General features: G+C 45.6%; 2 protein-coding genes across 3 annotated transcripts in view; both read right to left on the bottom strand.

Annotated features, from left to right (window-relative positions):
- The window catches only part of LOC119651029 (laccase-2), a 78,110-nt gene that overhangs the window by 48,475 nt on the left and 11,235 nt on the right, over positions 1–18,400 (bottom strand). The window lies entirely within an intron of this gene.
- The window catches only part of LOC119651030 (alpha-(1,3)-fucosyltransferase B), a 60,479-nt gene continuing 47,632 nt past the window's right edge, over positions 5,554–18,400 (bottom strand). For both annotated transcript variants that reach the window (XM_038054343.1, XM_038054342.1), the window contains exon 5: positions 5,554–6,570. In XM_038054343.1, the coding sequence (XP_037910271.1) occupies positions 5,797–6,570 (774 nt within the window). In that variant the 3' untranslated portion in view covers positions 5,554–5,796. The remainder of the gene's footprint in view (positions 6,571–18,400) is intronic.

Here is an 18,400-nt window from a genome sequence, read left to right on the forward strand (position 1 = left end):
AAAATTTCCATCAGCCCCGGGTCGACAAAATCTGACGCCAGACAGACTGGCCGAAATCGAGGAAAATTGAAAATTTCCACGACCCCCGGGTCGACAAAATGGCCAGAAATGTAAAATCGTCGGATTCGCGCGAACGATACCTCGATCGAAAGGGGAGGCGTCCCAGATTCAGGAAATGCAAGAATTTTCGTGCTACGCTGCCACAAACGCAAGACATCGCGGAAAATCTGGCGCCCAACAAACTGGTCGAAATCGAGGAAAATTGAAAATTTCCACGACAGATTCGCGCGAACGATACCTCGATCGAAAGGGGAGGCGGCCCAGATTCCGGAATCGCGAGAATTTTCGTGCTACGCTGCCACAAACGCGAGATATCGTGGAAAATCTGGCGCCAGACAGAGTGGCCGAAATCGAGGAAAGTTGAAAATCTCCACGACCCCCGCATCGACAAAGTGGCCAAAAATGCAAAATCGTCGGATTTGCGCGAACGATACCTCGATCGAAAGGGGATGCGGCCCAGATTCCAAAAACGCAAGAATTTTCACGCTGTGATGCCGCAAACGCAAGATATCGCGAGAAAATCTGGCGCCGGACAAACTGCCCGAAATCGTGGAAAATTGGAAATTTCCACGACCCCCGGGTCGACAAAACGTCCAAAAATGCAAAATTGTCGGATTTGCGCGAAAGATACCTCAATCGAAAGGGGAGGCGACCCAGATTCCGGAAAAGCAAGAATGTTCATGCTACGATGCCACAAACGTGAGATATCGCGGAAAATCTGGCGCCGGACAAACTGGCCGAAATCGAGAAAAATTGAAAATTTCTACGACCCCCGGGTCGACAAGATGACCAAAAATGCAAAATCGCCGGATTCGCACGAACGATACCTCGATCAAAAGGGGAGGCGGCCCAGATTCCGGAAATGCAAGAATTTTCGTGCTGCGATACCACAAACGTGAGATATCGCGGAAAATCTGGCGCCAGACAGACTGGCCGAAATCGAGGAAAATTGAAAATTTCCACGACCCCCGGGTCGACAAAATGGCCAAAAATCGTCGGATTCGCGCGAACGATACCTTGATTGAAATGGGAGGCAGCCCAGATTCCGGAAATGCAAGAATTTTCGTGCTACGAAACCACAAACGCGAGATATCGCGGAAAATCTGGCGCCAGACAGACTGGCCGAAATCGAGGAAAATTGAAAATTTCCACGACCCCCTGGTCGACAAAATGGCCAAAAATCGTCGGATTCGCGCGAACGATACCTCGATTGAAAGGGGAGGCGGCCCAGATTCCGGAAATGCAAGAATTTTCGTGCTACGATGCCACAAACGTGAAATATCGCGGAAAATCTGGCCATAGACAGACTGGCCGAAATCGAGGAAAATTGAGAATGTGGAAAAAAATGTTTGACCCCCTTTTTAGCGTGTATTGAGACCCCGTTGAGTTCAACGTTGAACAATGTAATTCTCCGTATGTGTGAGTGGTAGACAATTCCAACATTTCTACCAAATTTCATGTCAATAAATATAACAAAACCTTAAGGGGGTCATCCCGTGTGTCGGGTTGGAGAAATCGATTTTTTTTGCATGAATTGTATCTATATATAGTGGAGAATATGTGGGCAAAGGGATTTTCCGATATTCCGAGTAGTTCAGAAATTACAGTGTTAACCAGGTAAGGAGTTTGCAGCGGCGGTTAGAGTACTCGATGAGAAAGAGCATCGAATCTTTTTTTACCGATTAGTTTTTTACCTGAGCCTTATAAATTCGAACACAGGCATAAATATAAAAAGATGGAAAACCAATCAATTGTCTAAACTTATTTGCTGTTTGGAATAAAAAGGATGATCCAGTCTAGAGTGAGCACTGAAAAGCTTTCAAGCTATACTCAGTTATATTTTGTTGTAAGTATTGTGCTGTTTGTGTGTTCAGTGATTTTCTTAAATGGATCGTACGAAGGGAGATCGCTTTAACGTTCAACGTCATGCTTGTAGTGACCGCGGCTGCGTGACGGGAGCGGAATCTCATTCGGCTCTTTCTTAATTAATCTGCTGAAACAATGCATTTAATAGTGTGCAATTGCCTGAATGTTCGCCGCAGATTGCACATTATTGAATGCATTCGAGCGAATTGATCTTGACAAGAGGCGAATGATTTGCCGCATCCGCAGGCGCATGCGCATGTTGCCGCAACATTGCCTAGCGTGTGAGAAAGGCTATGTAGCGGGAATAGAAGGGGTGCACGAACAAAGAACGCGGAGAGTGTTGCTTGGTGAAGAAGCGGTGCGGAGGAAAACAACGAGGAGTTTGGCTGAGTGAGGAGAAGGTTGCTAGAAGTTCATTATGGTCATGAACATTCCGGAGATTAATTTATAATGTGGATTAGAAAGTGAGTTTAGTTCATTATAGATAGTATATTTTGTTTTGTGAAATATGAATATTGAATTAATTTGAAGGCGTTGCGCGGAAAAATAACCGGGAGTTGGATTTTTGGCGGAGTGGAGAGGACAAAGAAGTTTTTGGGATCGAAGACAAAGGAAGTGACGTATTGCAGAAGAAAGGGTTGAACGCCGACTTCAAAGAGTCCATGAAGGGTCGTGAGCGTAGTGGGGTGATTTGCCAGTTGCGTTGTGATTCCATAAGATACTTAAAACTTCACCTCGCCTACTTTTAGCGGAACCGCCAGAACAGTTTGTGGGAATAACTGGTTCGATACGTTATTTTATGGATGAGCGGAACTTTCGCTGAGTGAATTCAGTGATTTTGCAAATGTTTGACGGGGTCCATTCCAGGACTATTCGTGGACTTGCTAGCACTCCCTCCTTGAAGTGAACGGGGTGCAAGTTGAACACTCCCAGAAAACAAACGAAAATCTTCTGTAAATTGAGTTTTCCCACCAAAAATTTGGCCAGGACGGAATTCCAAACCCAACTTACAAAATCTCTCGTCCTGTCCTGTTGGAGTCGTACGCAGATCTGGTTTTTGCAGTACTGTCCTCCCCAGTCATTTCAGTTCCCTGTACTGAGGCTTGGAATTATGATGTTTGGATGAATATTCAGTAAAAGTGTTTCGTATACTTCCTGGCGTCAGGACGACTTCAGTGTGCTGCTGTTCATTTGCATCACATAAAACTAAGGTTACTAGAATAAGAACATAATGTAGAAAGGCGTCCAAGCAATTACTTAAAAATAGAGAGTAAGCCACTTTGAACAAAGTAAACCAGCATCAATCCGAGCTCGGAGTGACATTTGGGTAAGTCATTGTTTTTTTATTTTCTTTTCTATTTTCTTTTTTTTCTATGATTTTATTTTCATTTTTTCTTAAAATTTTAGATTTTGTTTATTTTTATTTTCATTTTTTTTTCTTTAAATTTTACATCTTGTTTATTTCTATTTTCATTTTTTTTTTGTTTGTAATAATTTTTGTAATAATTAATGAATGCTTTAAGTTATCGTAGTTTGAGGACTTCCTCCCTTTCGTTCCTCTTTACTCCCGCGGAATTTCTATTAAGGGACATCCTCAAAATGAATAACTGGCCGGAGGATGTCGAGGAAGGGTGGGAACCTCAGAGGCCGCGCTTCATACAAGATCTGAGGCGGAAGAGACAGCAATTAAGACGGTGATCCGTCGTGGATCTTCCCCTCCTTGATCGCGGCACTCGGGTCAGGAGACTTACGGCTCCACGTGCGCGGTCGATCCGGTTTTTTTTTCTCTTTTCTATTTTCCAACGTTAGCTCGCGTTCTGTTTGTCCTTCGATAGGCCATCGTGAAATTTGTTGTAATGGCGAATTTAAAATCCGGTGCGGACCCACGCATCGGAAAAGGTGCGTTGTTTTGAGTAATGAAGCGTGAAGGATCAAAGCGCTCAAAGGACCCCCCCCACATTCCCGAGCCTGGCTAGCACAGAGGCGTGCAAGAACGTGTCGACCGAGCACTTTGATAGAGCTTCAATCTTTGTGGGCGGACCTTCACGGTCAATTTAGCCAATTTGTTTAGATTTTTGGGATAGCTCTGCCCTCTAGGTCGTTATCGGCCACTCAGGATGATCGACCTGATCTCCTATTTTCACTCTTAGCATTACATGCTTGCACTAAAAAACGAGTATTTCATGGGAATCGATACTTATCAGAGAAGAAAAAGGACTTCGCATCAACATCAGCAAAGAAACTTTTAGCAAACATGAACATGGATGTTCCAATTGTGACAAGATTTTTATATTGCATATTTGATTTTGCTGGAGTTTTCTCCGGTATTTCTTCAAATTTCTGCAAATAATAAAATATACGTAGTAGTAAAAAAGGAATGCGTAGGACATGTGGAGAAAAGAATGGGAACGCGGCTTAGAAATGCAAAGAAGAATCACAAAGGCATTGGTGGAAAAGGAGCTAGAAAACTTACTGATAAGGACCTCACTATATTTTCTGGGCTGGCTATTCGTCGACACGCAAATTCGATACAAGGAATGAAGCAAGAAATTTGGGAAACTTTCTTCCATAAATGTTCTACAGACGAAAATCCTCAGCATCAAAATTGTCCAGCAAGCGAGGACAGTTGGTGAAAATGGCGCAAAGCGGAAGCTAAAAGAGAACTGAATAGTTTCCACCACGAGAAGGCACCTTTGACTGAAGAAGTTCAAACAGTCATCAAACCAATCTACGAAGATTTATCACGAGATAATCTCTTGAACAGATGTTTAGGAGTAGAGACCCAGAATAACAATGAGTCGTTAAATGCATTGATCTGGACTTTCGCTCCTAAACACCTTCATTCTGGGACCAAGGTCGTAGAAATAGTCACTTTTCTGGCTGTAATTATTTTCAATGAAGGATTCAATGGCATTCTCAAAATCCTAGTGACAATGGGATGTCAAGTTGGTCACATATGTCAGGTTTATGCCGCCCGCCGTAATGAAGCGCGAATTTGGCGGTCCGAACGACGATCGACTGACCTCGCTAAAAGAGCCAGAATTGAAACCAGAGGGCAACAATCGGCCTTTTTTGAAGAAACGGAGGGTGCTTTCTATGAGCCAGGTATAGCAGATTAATGGTGAGTTAAAATTTTACTGTTGATAATCACATTTAAATTTTCAAATGCGTTTTTCTCGAAACCGCATCTTGAAAATCGGCTCAAAATCTATCCAACCAAATTCTTTGAAATTTTCACGACTTCTTTAATACATATTTCTACGGTCCGCAATCTAGGAAAATTGCAATCGGACGGGTCGTTTTTTTTTTATTCATAAAAAAACCGAAAACACCACAATCCAAAAAATTAAGTTTAAAAGCCCACCAAAAATTTACCTTTTAATATTTTCTAATTATCCTAGTTTGCAGACCGTGGAATATTGTCCATATTAAAATGCCATTTAGTTTTTTTTCCTCAGATGAACCCCAACGTGGCAGCAGAAAAACACCTTTTTTTGGAGATGGGTGCATAAATTGACACGTATTCCAAAAACTAGTAACGATATCAAACTGAAAATTTATGTTTAATATTTTTATTATTTATTTATTACATATACTAGAGATATCAATAAACATATGGTGAAAAAATCACGCTTCTATCTTTATCGAGTCCTCCAAAATAATTTTTCAAATAGGCAAAAAACGGCCTTCACACGGGATGACCCCCTTAAAAGAGGTCGGAAATGAAACTAAGCATTACAATTGTCTGTCTTATATCAAATCAGCATGTGGTTTTGTAGAATTTTATCGTCGTCGCCATGACGTATGTAGTCTAAGACGGTTATAGGTAGGTATCCCCTACCATAAAGTAATTGTTAAATTACAAACAGTTTAAATCCCGTCTTTGTTTTCGACATTAAATGGTTTATATTTTTGTTGTTTTCGATTTCGCAGAAACTTCCGAATTTTAAAGAACTTTCCCCGTGGGGTACTCCACACTGCTCCGCTGATGCTTTTATAAATGTTTTTAAAAAATTTTGAATACCATCTCTTGCGACACAGTACAAATAGTACGACTGCCGTAAATACTAGAAAGGTGGCAGCATATACAGTAAACGTCCCTACAACCGGGTCATCCGGGGGCCTTCCTTGCTTAAGACAATGTTTTGAAGTCGGCGTATTTGGAGTCGAATATCCAAGAGCTAATATCTGGTTAAACGTCTTATCAAAATCATGCTTCGTGAATGGTTGGTTAGTAATTAACAATTGATTCAATGCCTTCGCAACGTTCTTTTCAGATTCCATAATATTGCGCCAGTAGAAATTCTCCAGCCTTGCATTCATTTTTGGTAGGACGAATTCTTCGCCACAATCATAGTGACTGCCATCAGCACAGACTCCAGCCTCCGGGCGGTCCTTATGGATTTCCTCGCAGACGAAGCATTCGAAATCATTAAATAAACCTTCTTCACTCCTTTCTGTCCATTCGTCTATTTTTTGAATAAGGTACTGATTGGTAATGCCCTTCCGGCCCATCAGTTTATGGCGTAAATACGAGTTGTATTCGTTGTCGTTATTATCTAAATACTTGATCAAATTGGCTACCTCCTTGGGACTTGAGAAATCCTTCACTAGTATTGCTGATTTATCATTCGGCAACCAATCCTGCGAGATTAAACAAATAACTTATATACGTCCATTATGAAAATAAATGCAAAGTAGCTACGAAATAGATGAAAAAAATGGCCCCTAAAGAAATTTAAGTATTTATTCAGTTTTATTAAAGCTATTGCATTATTGTCACTAAATTGTCTTTTATATACAAAAATATTTAATTTAATTCAAAAGAAAAATATTTGAAAAGCGAATCGTTTGAATTGACATAATCATAGAACTTATCTTTTTTTTATATTATTTACAATTATTCTTTAATTTAAGATGAAATACAAAACCAAAACGACCAGTCCGGTTGATGGTTGAGAACTGAATTACTTCTTGCTTCTCAAACGTTAGAGGCAGAAAAGACGTCTCCCTTCATTTGTTTCTTTTCTGCCCCTAACTCATGGCACACTCGCCGGTCCTCCACTCCCGTGTCGTGATCCGCAAAGTGGATAGATCCGCGCCATCTATTCGTTGGCACTCGCAACATTCGAAATAAATTTCGAATGCCGCGAATCCTGCCGCGCCACATCACTCCGCCCCCAGTTGAAACCTAGGGGTTTCGACGACTGATCCCCGAACTTCGTTCGCCGTTAATCCACAAAGCGTACACGACGTTGCTTCGGGGCGCACACGGGTTTCAGCCTGGACAAAGAGACCGCCTTTTTGTGACCACCGATCTCGAGCTGGAAGAAATGTTCTCCCCGCTCGAGAACGCGGTACGGGCCCTCATATGGAGGCTGCAGCGGCTTCCGGACGGCATCCGTTCTGATTAGCACATGCGTGCATGTGTCCAGTTCCTTGGGCGAACAAGCAGGTATGGACGAGTGTCGAGAGGGTGGTGGCGCCTTGATACGTCGGAGATTGTCCCTCAGCAGACGCACCAACCCCGACTCCGTGAGACCCGATCTCTTGTCGAAGACCGGATCGCTTGGGAGTCTCGGGTTCTCCCCGTAAACCAGCTCCGCGGGGCTGGCAGCAAATTCCTCTCGGCGGGTTGTACGAAGGCCGAGTAGGACGAGAGGCAAGACTTGCGTCCAGGACGGATCGTCGCGTGCCATAATGGCGGCTTTCAGCGTCCGGTGCCAACGTTCCAACATCCCATTGGATTGTGGGTGGTATGCCGTAGTCCGCTGGCGTTTAAAACCAAGGAGTTTGCCTAACTCGGAGAAAAGGGTGGACTCAAATTGCATTCCCTGGTCAGTGATGACCACTGCAGGGACGCCAAAGCGAGGAATCCACTCTCGACAGAGGGCTTCAGCACATGATTGCGCCGTAATGTCTTTCAGAGGTATTGCCTAAGGCCACCGCGTGAACCTGTCGATGATTGTGAGGCAATACTTATAACCGTGCGAGTCTCGCAAAGGCCCTATTATGTCGAGGTGTATGGTGTGGAAACGCTTGGTGGTGCGGGGGAATGAGCCCACTTCCTTCCTAACATGCCTGGAGACTTTACACTTTTGGCATGCGATGCACTCTCTGGCCCAGGAATTGATATCCTTGTTCATGGAGGGCCAGAAGTATTTTCCGGTGACTAACCGGTTTGTTGTCCTGATGCCGGGGTGCGCCAAGTCGTGAACTGCGTGGAACACTTCCTTGCGAAATGTGGCCGGAATGTATGGCCGAGGTCCCTTTTCCGAGTCTTCGCAGCAGAGCGAGAGGTTTCAGCCGAAGATGGGCAACTCCCGAAATTTGTATTTGGGGTTGGACATGAGGCTCTGAAGTGCTGCGTCATCCACTTGCGCCTTGGCAATAGCCGAGAAATCGAGTGAGGCGGGGATGTTAACTTCGGAGACACGAGACAAAGCGTCAGCAACAATGTTGTCCTTCCCGGACACGTGCTGGATGTCCGACGTAAACTGGCTTATGAAGCTCAGGTGTCGAAGCTGACGAGGGGACGCTTTGTCGGGCTTCTGTTTCAAAGCGAACGTGAGAGGCTTATGGTCCGTGAACACTGTGAACGGCCTGCCTTCTAGGGAGAAACGGAAGTATTTGATGGACAGGTATGCGGCGAGCAGTTCGCGATCGTAGGTGCTGTAGTTCCGTTGAGCGGGATTCAACTGCTTCGAGAAGAAGCTCAACGGCTGCCAAACTTGGTCCACCTTTTGGTGAAGGGCAGCACCTACTGCGATGTCAGAGGCATCAACAAAAACGGCTAGGGGTGCATCTTGAAGAGGGAATGCCAAGAGTGTAGCGTCAGCCAGTTGTTGACGGGATTTGTCAAACGCGCAGACAGCCTCTTCAGACCACACGATCTCTCGTGTGTCCTTAGTTTTGGGGCCAGACAAGTACGCGTTCAAAATGGACTGGAGATGGGCGGCCTTGGGCAGGAAACGACGGTAGAAGTTTAGCATGCCCAAGAACCTCCTCAACTCCCTCACTGTCTTTGGACGCGGGAAGCTTGATATCGCTTGCACCTTGTCTGGGTCGGGCTGTATTCCTTCAGGGGAAATGAAATGGCCGAGGAATCTCACCTGTTGTTGAAGGAATTTGCATTTCTCAACGTTCAGGACTAAACCGGCCTCAAGGAGACGTTGAAAAATGCACTCGAGATGGGCTAAGTGCTCAGACTCAGTGGAAGAAGCGACCAAAACATCATCCAAATATACGAAACAGAATTCGAGGTTTCGCAGGACTGAGTGAATGAACCTTTGAAAGGTTTGCGCCGCATTGCACAATCCGAAAGTCATTCGGGTGAACTCGAAGAGTCCAAAGGGTGTGCATATTGCCGTCTTTGGAATGTCTTCAGGAGCTACTGGGATTTGGTGATAAGCCTTGGTTAAGTCCAAGGTCGAAAAGATGCGGCAATTCGCGAGGTGATGCGCAAAGTCGTGGATGAGTGGAATTGGATATCGGTCAGGAACAGTCTGTGCATTTAGCCTTCTGTAATCCCCACATGGGCGCCATTCGCCGTTTGGCTTAGGGACCATATGCAGTGGGGAAGACCAACAGCTGTTTGAGGGCCTGCAGATACCCTGTTGAACGAGTTGTTCAAACTCTTTCCGTGCAATTGCCAGTTTCTGAGATGGTAGAGGACGCACCTTCGAGAAGATCGGGGAACCAGTAGTGATAATGTGGTGCTGCACATTGTGCTTCACTGGTTTGGAGAGACTACAGTTGGTAGTAATCTGGCTGAACTTTTGGAGAAGTGCCCGAACACGAGAGTCGGTAATGTCTTCTAAAAGAACGGAAAGATTATTGCCTGGGTGAGATACCATAAGTCCCGACGAATTAAGTTTGGTCGTGGAATCTATAAGAGACTTGTTTTGCAAGTCCACCAGCAATCCATAGTGACACAGGAAGTCTGCGCCTAGTATGGGGAAGCTGACATCCGCCAGGATGAAACGCCACGAAAACGTCCTACGCAAGCCAAGACTCACGTCTACTTGCCTATACCCGTACGTGTTTATGCGGAAGGAATTTGCTGCCGCAAGTTTGAGCGGTTGAGGGAAAAGTTGATGATGCTGGGGTACGGGAAGAACCGAAACTTCCGCACCCGTGTCGACGAGGTAGTTGCGCCTGCTGAGGGGGTCGAAAATAGTTAGGCGACGTGGCGCTGCGTTCTGGGTGGCCGCCGCCAAGACCCCCCGCGGACCTAGTTTTTTGCGGTAGGAGAGAATCTACACGGTAGCGTACATCTTGTCGCTTTATCCCCGAATCTGCGGTGGTACCAGCAAATCCCTTGGTCCGTGGACTGTCTTGACGACCTGCTACCTGATCGCCCTTTTCGGGTGGCAGACCGTGAGCGTGCTCGCGATCTGGCGCCCGAACGCTGAGCGTCCAACATCGCCCGCATCTCGGCCATACTGGCTGTTAAAGCAGCAATCTCGCGCCTCAACTCACCCACCTCATCCGACGGTGGTTGAACGGCCGCCAAGGTTGGGCGTACGTACACCTCCTGGACCTGGTCGGCCGTCGCTGCCAGTTCCTCCAAGGAACCGGAGACGCAAGCGAGGATCGCCTGGGTGCCCTCCGGGAGCCGACGCAGCCAGAGCGACCTGATCAGGTCGTCGCCGATCTTGCTCCCACCCAATTGCCTCATTTCACGAAGCAATTGGCTGGGAGTTCGATCACCCAACGTTAAACCCGCCAGCAAGTGGTCTAATTTTGCCGACTCGCTTGCCGACAGGCGCCTGATCAACTCGCTCTTGAGCTGCACGTACGATGTCGACTTCACCACGTCGGACACCAGAAGTATGGACTCTTCGTCCAGGCCGACCACCGCGTAGTTGAAACGTGTCGCGTCCGATGTGATGCCGGACATTTGGAACTGTGCTTCCAAATGCACGAACCACAGTTCGGGGTTCCGCCGCCAAAACGGAGGGACGCGTACGGCGAGGGCGGTCACTTGCGGGTCCGATGGGCCTGCTGCGTCTTTATTGTCAAAAGACATCTTGTTTCACTAAAAGTACGAGATTGAGATGCAACCGCGGTGAGTTTATACTGACACGGCAGGCCGCACCCACAAATGCACGCACGAAACGAGAAAAAAAAAACGAAGCGGACGCTATCCAGCGCAGACCAAAAACACCACCAAAAATGGAGGACTCGCGATGCCAAACACCTCCACGCCGTCTCTTGCAGCGATTTCAAAATTTTTTATTACTATTTTTTTAACTGAATAAATAAATAAATATTATATATAAATGAATAATAATTTCTCTTAAGTATAGCTCCTCGTCGGTGGCGCTGGTCGAGTTTGTCGGCTGTAGCTGCGGCGTTGGCGGTGCTGGGGACGTCCGTTTGTTGCTGTTGTTGATTGTTGTGGCACTGATGTTGTTGTTGTTGATACTGCTGTGGTGGCTGTTGCTGCTGCTGTTGAATTTGTGGTGGTTGTTGTTGTGCAGGAGGGCGTTTTTCTTTCTTGCTTGTGCTCCGACTCGGGATGTGGATGGATTTCTATTACTTGACAATGGGAAATCATCTATGGCGCGAGTATAGTCCAGAGTATATTCAGCATCCGAATAATTGCATTCTTCTTCAGTTGGCTCATAGTCTCCATTTATGATCTCAAAACGTTTCTTGAAAATATCACGATGTCTTTCTTCCAAGCTGCGTTCCAATTCATAGACCTTACGATGAAATTCGGCATCAAGATGTGTTGTTATCAGTTGTAACTTTTGAAGGGCACGAACTTTTTTTTTAAAATCGGGGTCACCAATTAAGTATTTATTCAGTTTTATTAAAGCTATTGCATTATTGTCACTAAATTGTCTTTTATATACAAAAATATTTAATTTAATTCAAAAGAAAAATATTTGAAAAGCGAATCGTTTGAATTGACATAATCATAGAACTTATCTTTTTTTTATATTATTTACAATTATTCTTTAATTTAAGATGAAATACAAAACCAAAACGACCAGTCCGGTTGATGGTTGAGAACTGAATTACTTCTTGCTTCTCAAACGTTAGAGGCAGAAAAGACGTCTCCCTTCATTTGTTTCTTTTCTGCCCCTAACTCATGGCACACTCGCCGGTCCTCCACTCCCGTGTCGTGATCCGCAAAGTGGATAGATCCGCGCCATCTATTCGTTGGCACTCGCAACATTCGAAATAAATTTCGAATGCCGCGAATCCTGCCGCGCCACAAAATCATCACCTTCGACTCGCCGCATTCCCCCTAACACTGGCTTCGAAAAGTGCTAATCGAGACCTTTCTTTTGATACTTAACTTGACTATATTCGATGGAAAAAATATTTACACCCCTCTTCTGCATGTACCCCTTTTTAAACTCAACGTAGAAAAATGTAACATGGAGTCTGTATCTACTGCACTGTGCTGACTCCTAAGGGAGTGCCTGAGCCTTGCGGCCGTACACCCCTCCCTTTCGGGATGGCTTGTTTTCTGGCTGGGCCAGATGGTAGATTTCTTGCAAGGATGCGTCCTTACAAGTCCCCCACCGGTGGATGCGACTCTAGCTTGTCGACTTGTTTAACACCACAACCACCTCGAGTCCAACACCAATGTTGAGTTTCGCGCTGGGGCGCGAATGGGCCTTACTCAACCCCGAGGTACGCGTTCGATGTAGATTCCTCGACATCCGCTGCGATCATCCGTTCGACAGCCTTTAGGCTATTCTCATAGATTAAGGAAACGCATTTCCGAGCTCTATGTGGGCTCATTGCCTACAACAATAGTTGCAGGCAATGCTCGTTTCGCATCGTTGACCTTGCTAGCGGCCTACGCGAGTCTTTTCACGCACCCTCTCTAATTCTCATCCTAACTCATTCATTTAACACTCATTCAAACTCCCTGTGGCCCCATTAATCCATTCATCGAACTATCCCACTCTAACTTATAGAATTTCCCTCGCTTAATATCCTAGATAAGTTCGTTCACTCACTAGCATATTCATTCACTCCCTTCCTGATTCATTCGCAACTTCCAACTCACTTAAGTCTGAAACCCTAGAAGCCTTTTAACTTTTAAGTACTTCCCTGCAGAAATCATTAAATGCGGGGAAGACCTTCTCCGCCACCAGCTCCTCAGGGGAAAGAGGCCATTTCGAAAACTCCCTTCAACATCTAATTACCACCCTATTACGCTCATCCTCGTACGTGGGACACTCAAATAGCACGTGTAGTGCAGTCTCTTCCTCACCGCTGTAGCAGTCACTGCTTCTGCTGAGTCCAAATTGAGCTAATTTGCTCTTAAAATCCCCGTGTCCCGTAAGGAATTGACTCACATAATGGTTGATATGAAGCCATTTCATCTTAACTCTCTTTGCGGCATCTGGGAAGAAACATTTCGTAATTCTTCCCTTTTCGCTAATATCCCATTCCCTCTGCCATTTCTTTAAGATGGCATCTCTCAGTCTCCCTTTTTCTTTGCTTCCCTCAGGCAACCTCTTGTTGAAGACCTCTCCTTCAACCGAGAACCTAACTCCCCTCCTAAGCTTATAGGCAAAGTGTCTCTCAATTTCCGCAAGCTTTATCGGTAGCACACCAGCTACCATACACAGAGCATCCGTTGAGACAGTCCGGTATGCACCTGTAACTGCCATGAGCGCCATTCGTTGGGCAGATCTAACTGGCCCAATATTTGTGTCGCTCGTGAATGGTTCCCACCCTAACGCTCCATATGGTAGGATGGGAACCGACAATCCTCTATATATGAAGGTCTTGGCCCTATGACCTAAACCCCAATCAGCGTTAGCAAGTCCAACAAGGTTGTTGAATATCCTTTTGGCTTTGCCTACTGTCTCCATCATATGCAGGCGATGGTTTGTGCTAGCACTCAACCACAACCCCAAGTATTTTAACTCTGATACGACTCGTATCGTATTGCCCTGGATTTTTAAAGTGGGCCTTCTGGCCAACTTTCCCTTCAACAGGATTGCTTCCATTTTATTCGTCGAGAGTTTCAACTTTATTTCCTTGCACCAGGTGCTAACGTATTCCGTGGTGCTCCGAGCAAGATTTTCGATGTGTGATCGACTCCTGCCCTCAATGAGGATGAGGATGTCATCCGCATATGCAGTTGGAGTAATCTCCACTACAATGTCGGATAACCTGTTTATCAGTCTGTCAAACACCAGGTTCCACAGACTTGGTCCAAGTATGGACCCCTGTGTGCAACCCTTGGTGACTATTTTCTCTTCCCTCTGAAAATGAGCTATAGATGAGCCCATACAGTGCAGGTGCGCACTCCCTCACCTCCAACTCTTTCAGCATCGTCAGTAGTGGGCGCCTTCAATATCGAAGGCAATTGCCAAAACATACGGCTTGTCAGTGTCCCGCACAATGCGATTCACTTCCAAGATGGCATCTTCAGTGCCTTTCCCCCTACAGAATCCAAACTGACGTTGGGCAACACGAGTCCCGCTCGTCAGTAGTGGGTCGAGCCGATTCAAAATAAGCCTTTCCAGTAATTTGCCCGCTACAGGTAGTAGACATATAGGCCTGTAAGACTTTACTTCTTCCCTGTCTTTACCCCCTTCCTGGCTGGCTCTGACTGAGCCAATTTTCCATATATCAGGGAAGACTTCCTCTCCAAGACACTGATTATACATGTGCAGCATCTCGTGAGGGACTGCCAAAATTGCACACTTCAAGATTTCAACCTCAATCTGGTCTGCCCCTGGTGCTTTCCCATTTCGGAAGCGGTTAGCTGCGTTTAGTAGCTCCGCCATTTCGAATGGCCGTTTACTTTCAACACTTCCTCCCTCATTTTCATTACGGTCCTTAAGAGATCTCCTGATGGATTGCCTGAGGGCACGCTGAGTTTCCGTGTCCATTTCTGGCTCTTCATCAGGGAAGAATCCATCCAGCATGGCTCTTGCAGTATGTACCCAATTTCCTGTTTTCCCTCCCACGGTGTTTATTGCACCGAGGGGTTCTTCTCTATAGAGCCTCCCCATGGCTGACCTGTACGGAATTCCCCATGGATTTTCATTCCCAATTTCGAAGACGAACTTCGTCCAACTCTTTTGCTTGGACTTGCGTAGCTCGTCTTTATATGCTTTACGAGAAAGCCTAAATGAATGCAGCTTAGCGTCCCAGTGGGCAGTATCCCTAGCCTTCTGGAGCTAGAAAGGTGTAACAGTGTGACTGTTTACAGCTTCCACCTTCGCACCAAATTTCGCGTCAATCGGTTTAGCCGTTTCTGAGAAAAGTATGCTGCAGTCAGGCGGGTGTGGAACTACCTGCGCCGTAGTTGGCCCCGGAGGGAGGCTGATCTCACACTTTTCCTTAAAGGTCAGCACGGTCTCAGCTGGTGAACACTTTGCCGTATATAAAAAAAATGGCCCTTAGGATCTGTGTGGCGAAAGTAGTTATCATTACTGACTCTCTCCATACCTGTAGGTTACTCAAATAAACAGTACCATCGCATCACCTGGTTAGCAAAATACACTCTCTTGCCTCCGACCCTGTTTCCATTTCACTTGAAATTCTATAGTGTTCGACGCATGCGGGGCACCCGCTCAAAAACTCGCTCATATCGAGGTCAAGAAAGATCTGGGGTCGGGATCTACTAGGGCGGTTCAGCCCTCCACTGGGGATCTTCTTAAAACAATTCAAGAATGCGAAATCACGGGTTACACGACATTTTCCCACGGCTTTATCCATAACTAAACCGGAAGCCTCATAACGCCTACAGGCTCAGGAAAGAAACGACTAAACGGCCTTCAAACTAATTCCTATAATAAAGTTTTTATCAAGAGGTTTGGTAAGATAAAATCTAATAAATAAAACTCTATAAGGTTAGGGAAACTAACGAGAACAGAATTTTTTCGTGTAAGAACTATGTTCGTGGTCGGGTTAAATGCAGATGGTACAGATAGAGAGAAGTGTTCAAGCGAAGTACCATCTTCCCAAGAACACCAGTAAAAAAAACTAAAAGCTAAAAGCAAATTGCTGGACTACAAAACCGGTAACAATACCCATCGCGGTTGTTCAAGAGGGGCGACAACAGGAAATACTCCAGGACCAAGAGAAGAACCCATTCAGGAGATGCTCGCCAACTCTGAGATCTGCCAATGCCAAAGACTGTAAAAGAAAGAGTACAGGAAGGGTCTATACAAGCCAAAGGTAAAGAAACGTATATAAGAGGTAATCCCGTTGAGGCTCACAGAGAAAAGAGCCCTGATATAGAAAAATTACCCTTCTCCCACCTCGGACCAAATATAGTTGAGCTGTCCGAGTTTATCAAGGACAAGCGCGACGTGCACCAATTCATAAAGAATATGGTAAGACCTATCAGAGTCCGCTATAACAGATCACAGGAAGACCAAGTAGAAACCGAAACCTTAAACGGTGTCACAGGCCACTCAGGTAACGTCTAACCGTACTGCTATCGAATTACGGCCGAATAAGAGAGTACGGGAAAAGGAGGGGAACCCCTTAGGAAATCAACAGAGAAAAAAGAAATCTAGGTAGTTCCAAAAAGCGGAACTGAAAGTTCAGAAGTGGTAAAACACATAACCAAAGTATGAATGTCGACTAGCGTTAGGAGACTCATGGGGAACAAAAGCACTGAATGGATCAAAGTTACCAACAAAAAGGAAAGCAAAAATGCGATTTCGCCCAGAGGCCATAGTTACCTCTAGCAAGGTCAATCTGTCTTATGCAGAGATACTCAAAAAAGTGAAAGCTGATCCCGACCTAAAAGATTTGAGCAAAAACAAGAATAGAATTCACAAAACCCAGAAAGGGGGTCTCATGTTCGAGCTGAAAAGATCCAGCGTGGGCAAAACTGACAGCGCACTCAAGTTAAAAAACTCACTTGGGGAAAATGCTTCAATATGTACCCAAAAACATTAGATCTACGCACCGTGTAAGGGTCTCGATAAAATGACAGCAAAAGGAGGAATTTGCACTGCCTTGAAGGTACAATTCAAGTTAGAAGAACTTACGGAGGAGTCTATTGTCAGTTTGAGAAGATCCTATGGCAGTACTCAAACGACCTCGATACACAGAACTTGTAGGCGGCCGGAAAAGTTCGAATTGGATGGTAGTCTGCCGTTTAAGAGAGCAGATCTTACTAAAGAGGTTTTCCAAATGCCTCATGTTTGACAACTACGTGGAGAACGGCAACGGCATTGATCGATTCGATTTGGGTTCAGAGGGAAAGGCAATATTGCCAGGCAGTGCGTTGGGGACCCTAAATGCCTGTTGTACGAAGGAAAGGAGGTCTCGTCCCTCCTGGCATAATACCTCAAGTGGTAAATGCCTGGAATTCAGAAGGGCGTTGAATGCAATGAGAAAATGAGGTTTGTTCAAACAATCTCAATCATTGCAGGGCCACTCAGGATTTCCTTGAGTAGACCACCTACGAGTCAGAGAAGGAAATTGCCATTATGAGTGAATCTTATAAAAACCGTCACTGTGGCGTAAGTACCTTTCGGGAAGGTGCTCCAATCGTAAACCTGACCTTTGTTAGCTCACGCTGACGCGTTGTACGACGAGGCATCTTAGCAAGGATTACACCCAGAGAATTATCTTTGAACGAAGGAAACAGTCACATGGTAGACGACTAACATACCTAAAACCAAGAGGGACATCAGGCTGGTCCACAAAAGCACTAGATGTACAGACCTTCATGGAAGTGTGGTTGGACCAACCTGCTAGGACTGGCGGTCCTATAGAAAATGATCTTCATATCACATATGTGTCGCGTTCATGCCTAGGAGATGCCCATTCCCTGGTAGAAAACCCAATTATTGGTGGAATGGTGAATTAGCCAGCCTTCGATCAGCCTTTCACCGAGCCAGGTGAATGGCTCAGATGATCGTAGGCGGGATCTACAAAGGCGAAAAGAGCTCGCCTATACAGGAGCACGCAAAAACCTTAGACTGGCCATTCAGCGGAACAAGAGGGAATGATTTAGAAACCTCTGCTCAGAGGCGGACGGAAGCCCGTAGAGCAACACGAATAGAATCGTGATGGAACGGTTCAGAAGCCGTTCATCTACGCAGATCACGTGTCCCACTCTGCTGTTGAAAATCACCAAGTAGTTATTGCCCCAGCAAAAGAGAGGCAGCGACAACTTCAAACGACCTCTGAGAGGAGGTACTGAAGATTTACGGTAGAAACCCCGGGCCTAGACCGAATACCGAATAGAGCCCTTAAGCTCACGGTGAAATTGAGACCGGACATATTCGCTGAGTTTTTCGAAGCGTGCATATGCAAGGGGATATTCCCTACAGCATGGAAGCGGCAGAAATTGGTACTGTCGCCTAAGGCTGACAAGCCTCCAGGTGTGCCATCCTCCTATAAATCTATATGTCTTCTAGACACTATGGGAAAACTATTGAAGCGGATAATCTATAATAAATTGCTCCCGTCGTTCACAGTCAAGGAGGCCTCTCAGATCAACAGTATAGGTCCCGTA

This window comes from Hermetia illucens, chromosome 3 (assembly GCF_905115235.1).
Source record: "Hermetia illucens chromosome 3, iHerIll2.2.curated.20191125, whole genome shotgun sequence".
In the NCBI taxonomy this organism is placed as follows: Eukaryota; Metazoa; Arthropoda; class Insecta; order Diptera; family Stratiomyidae; genus Hermetia; species Hermetia illucens.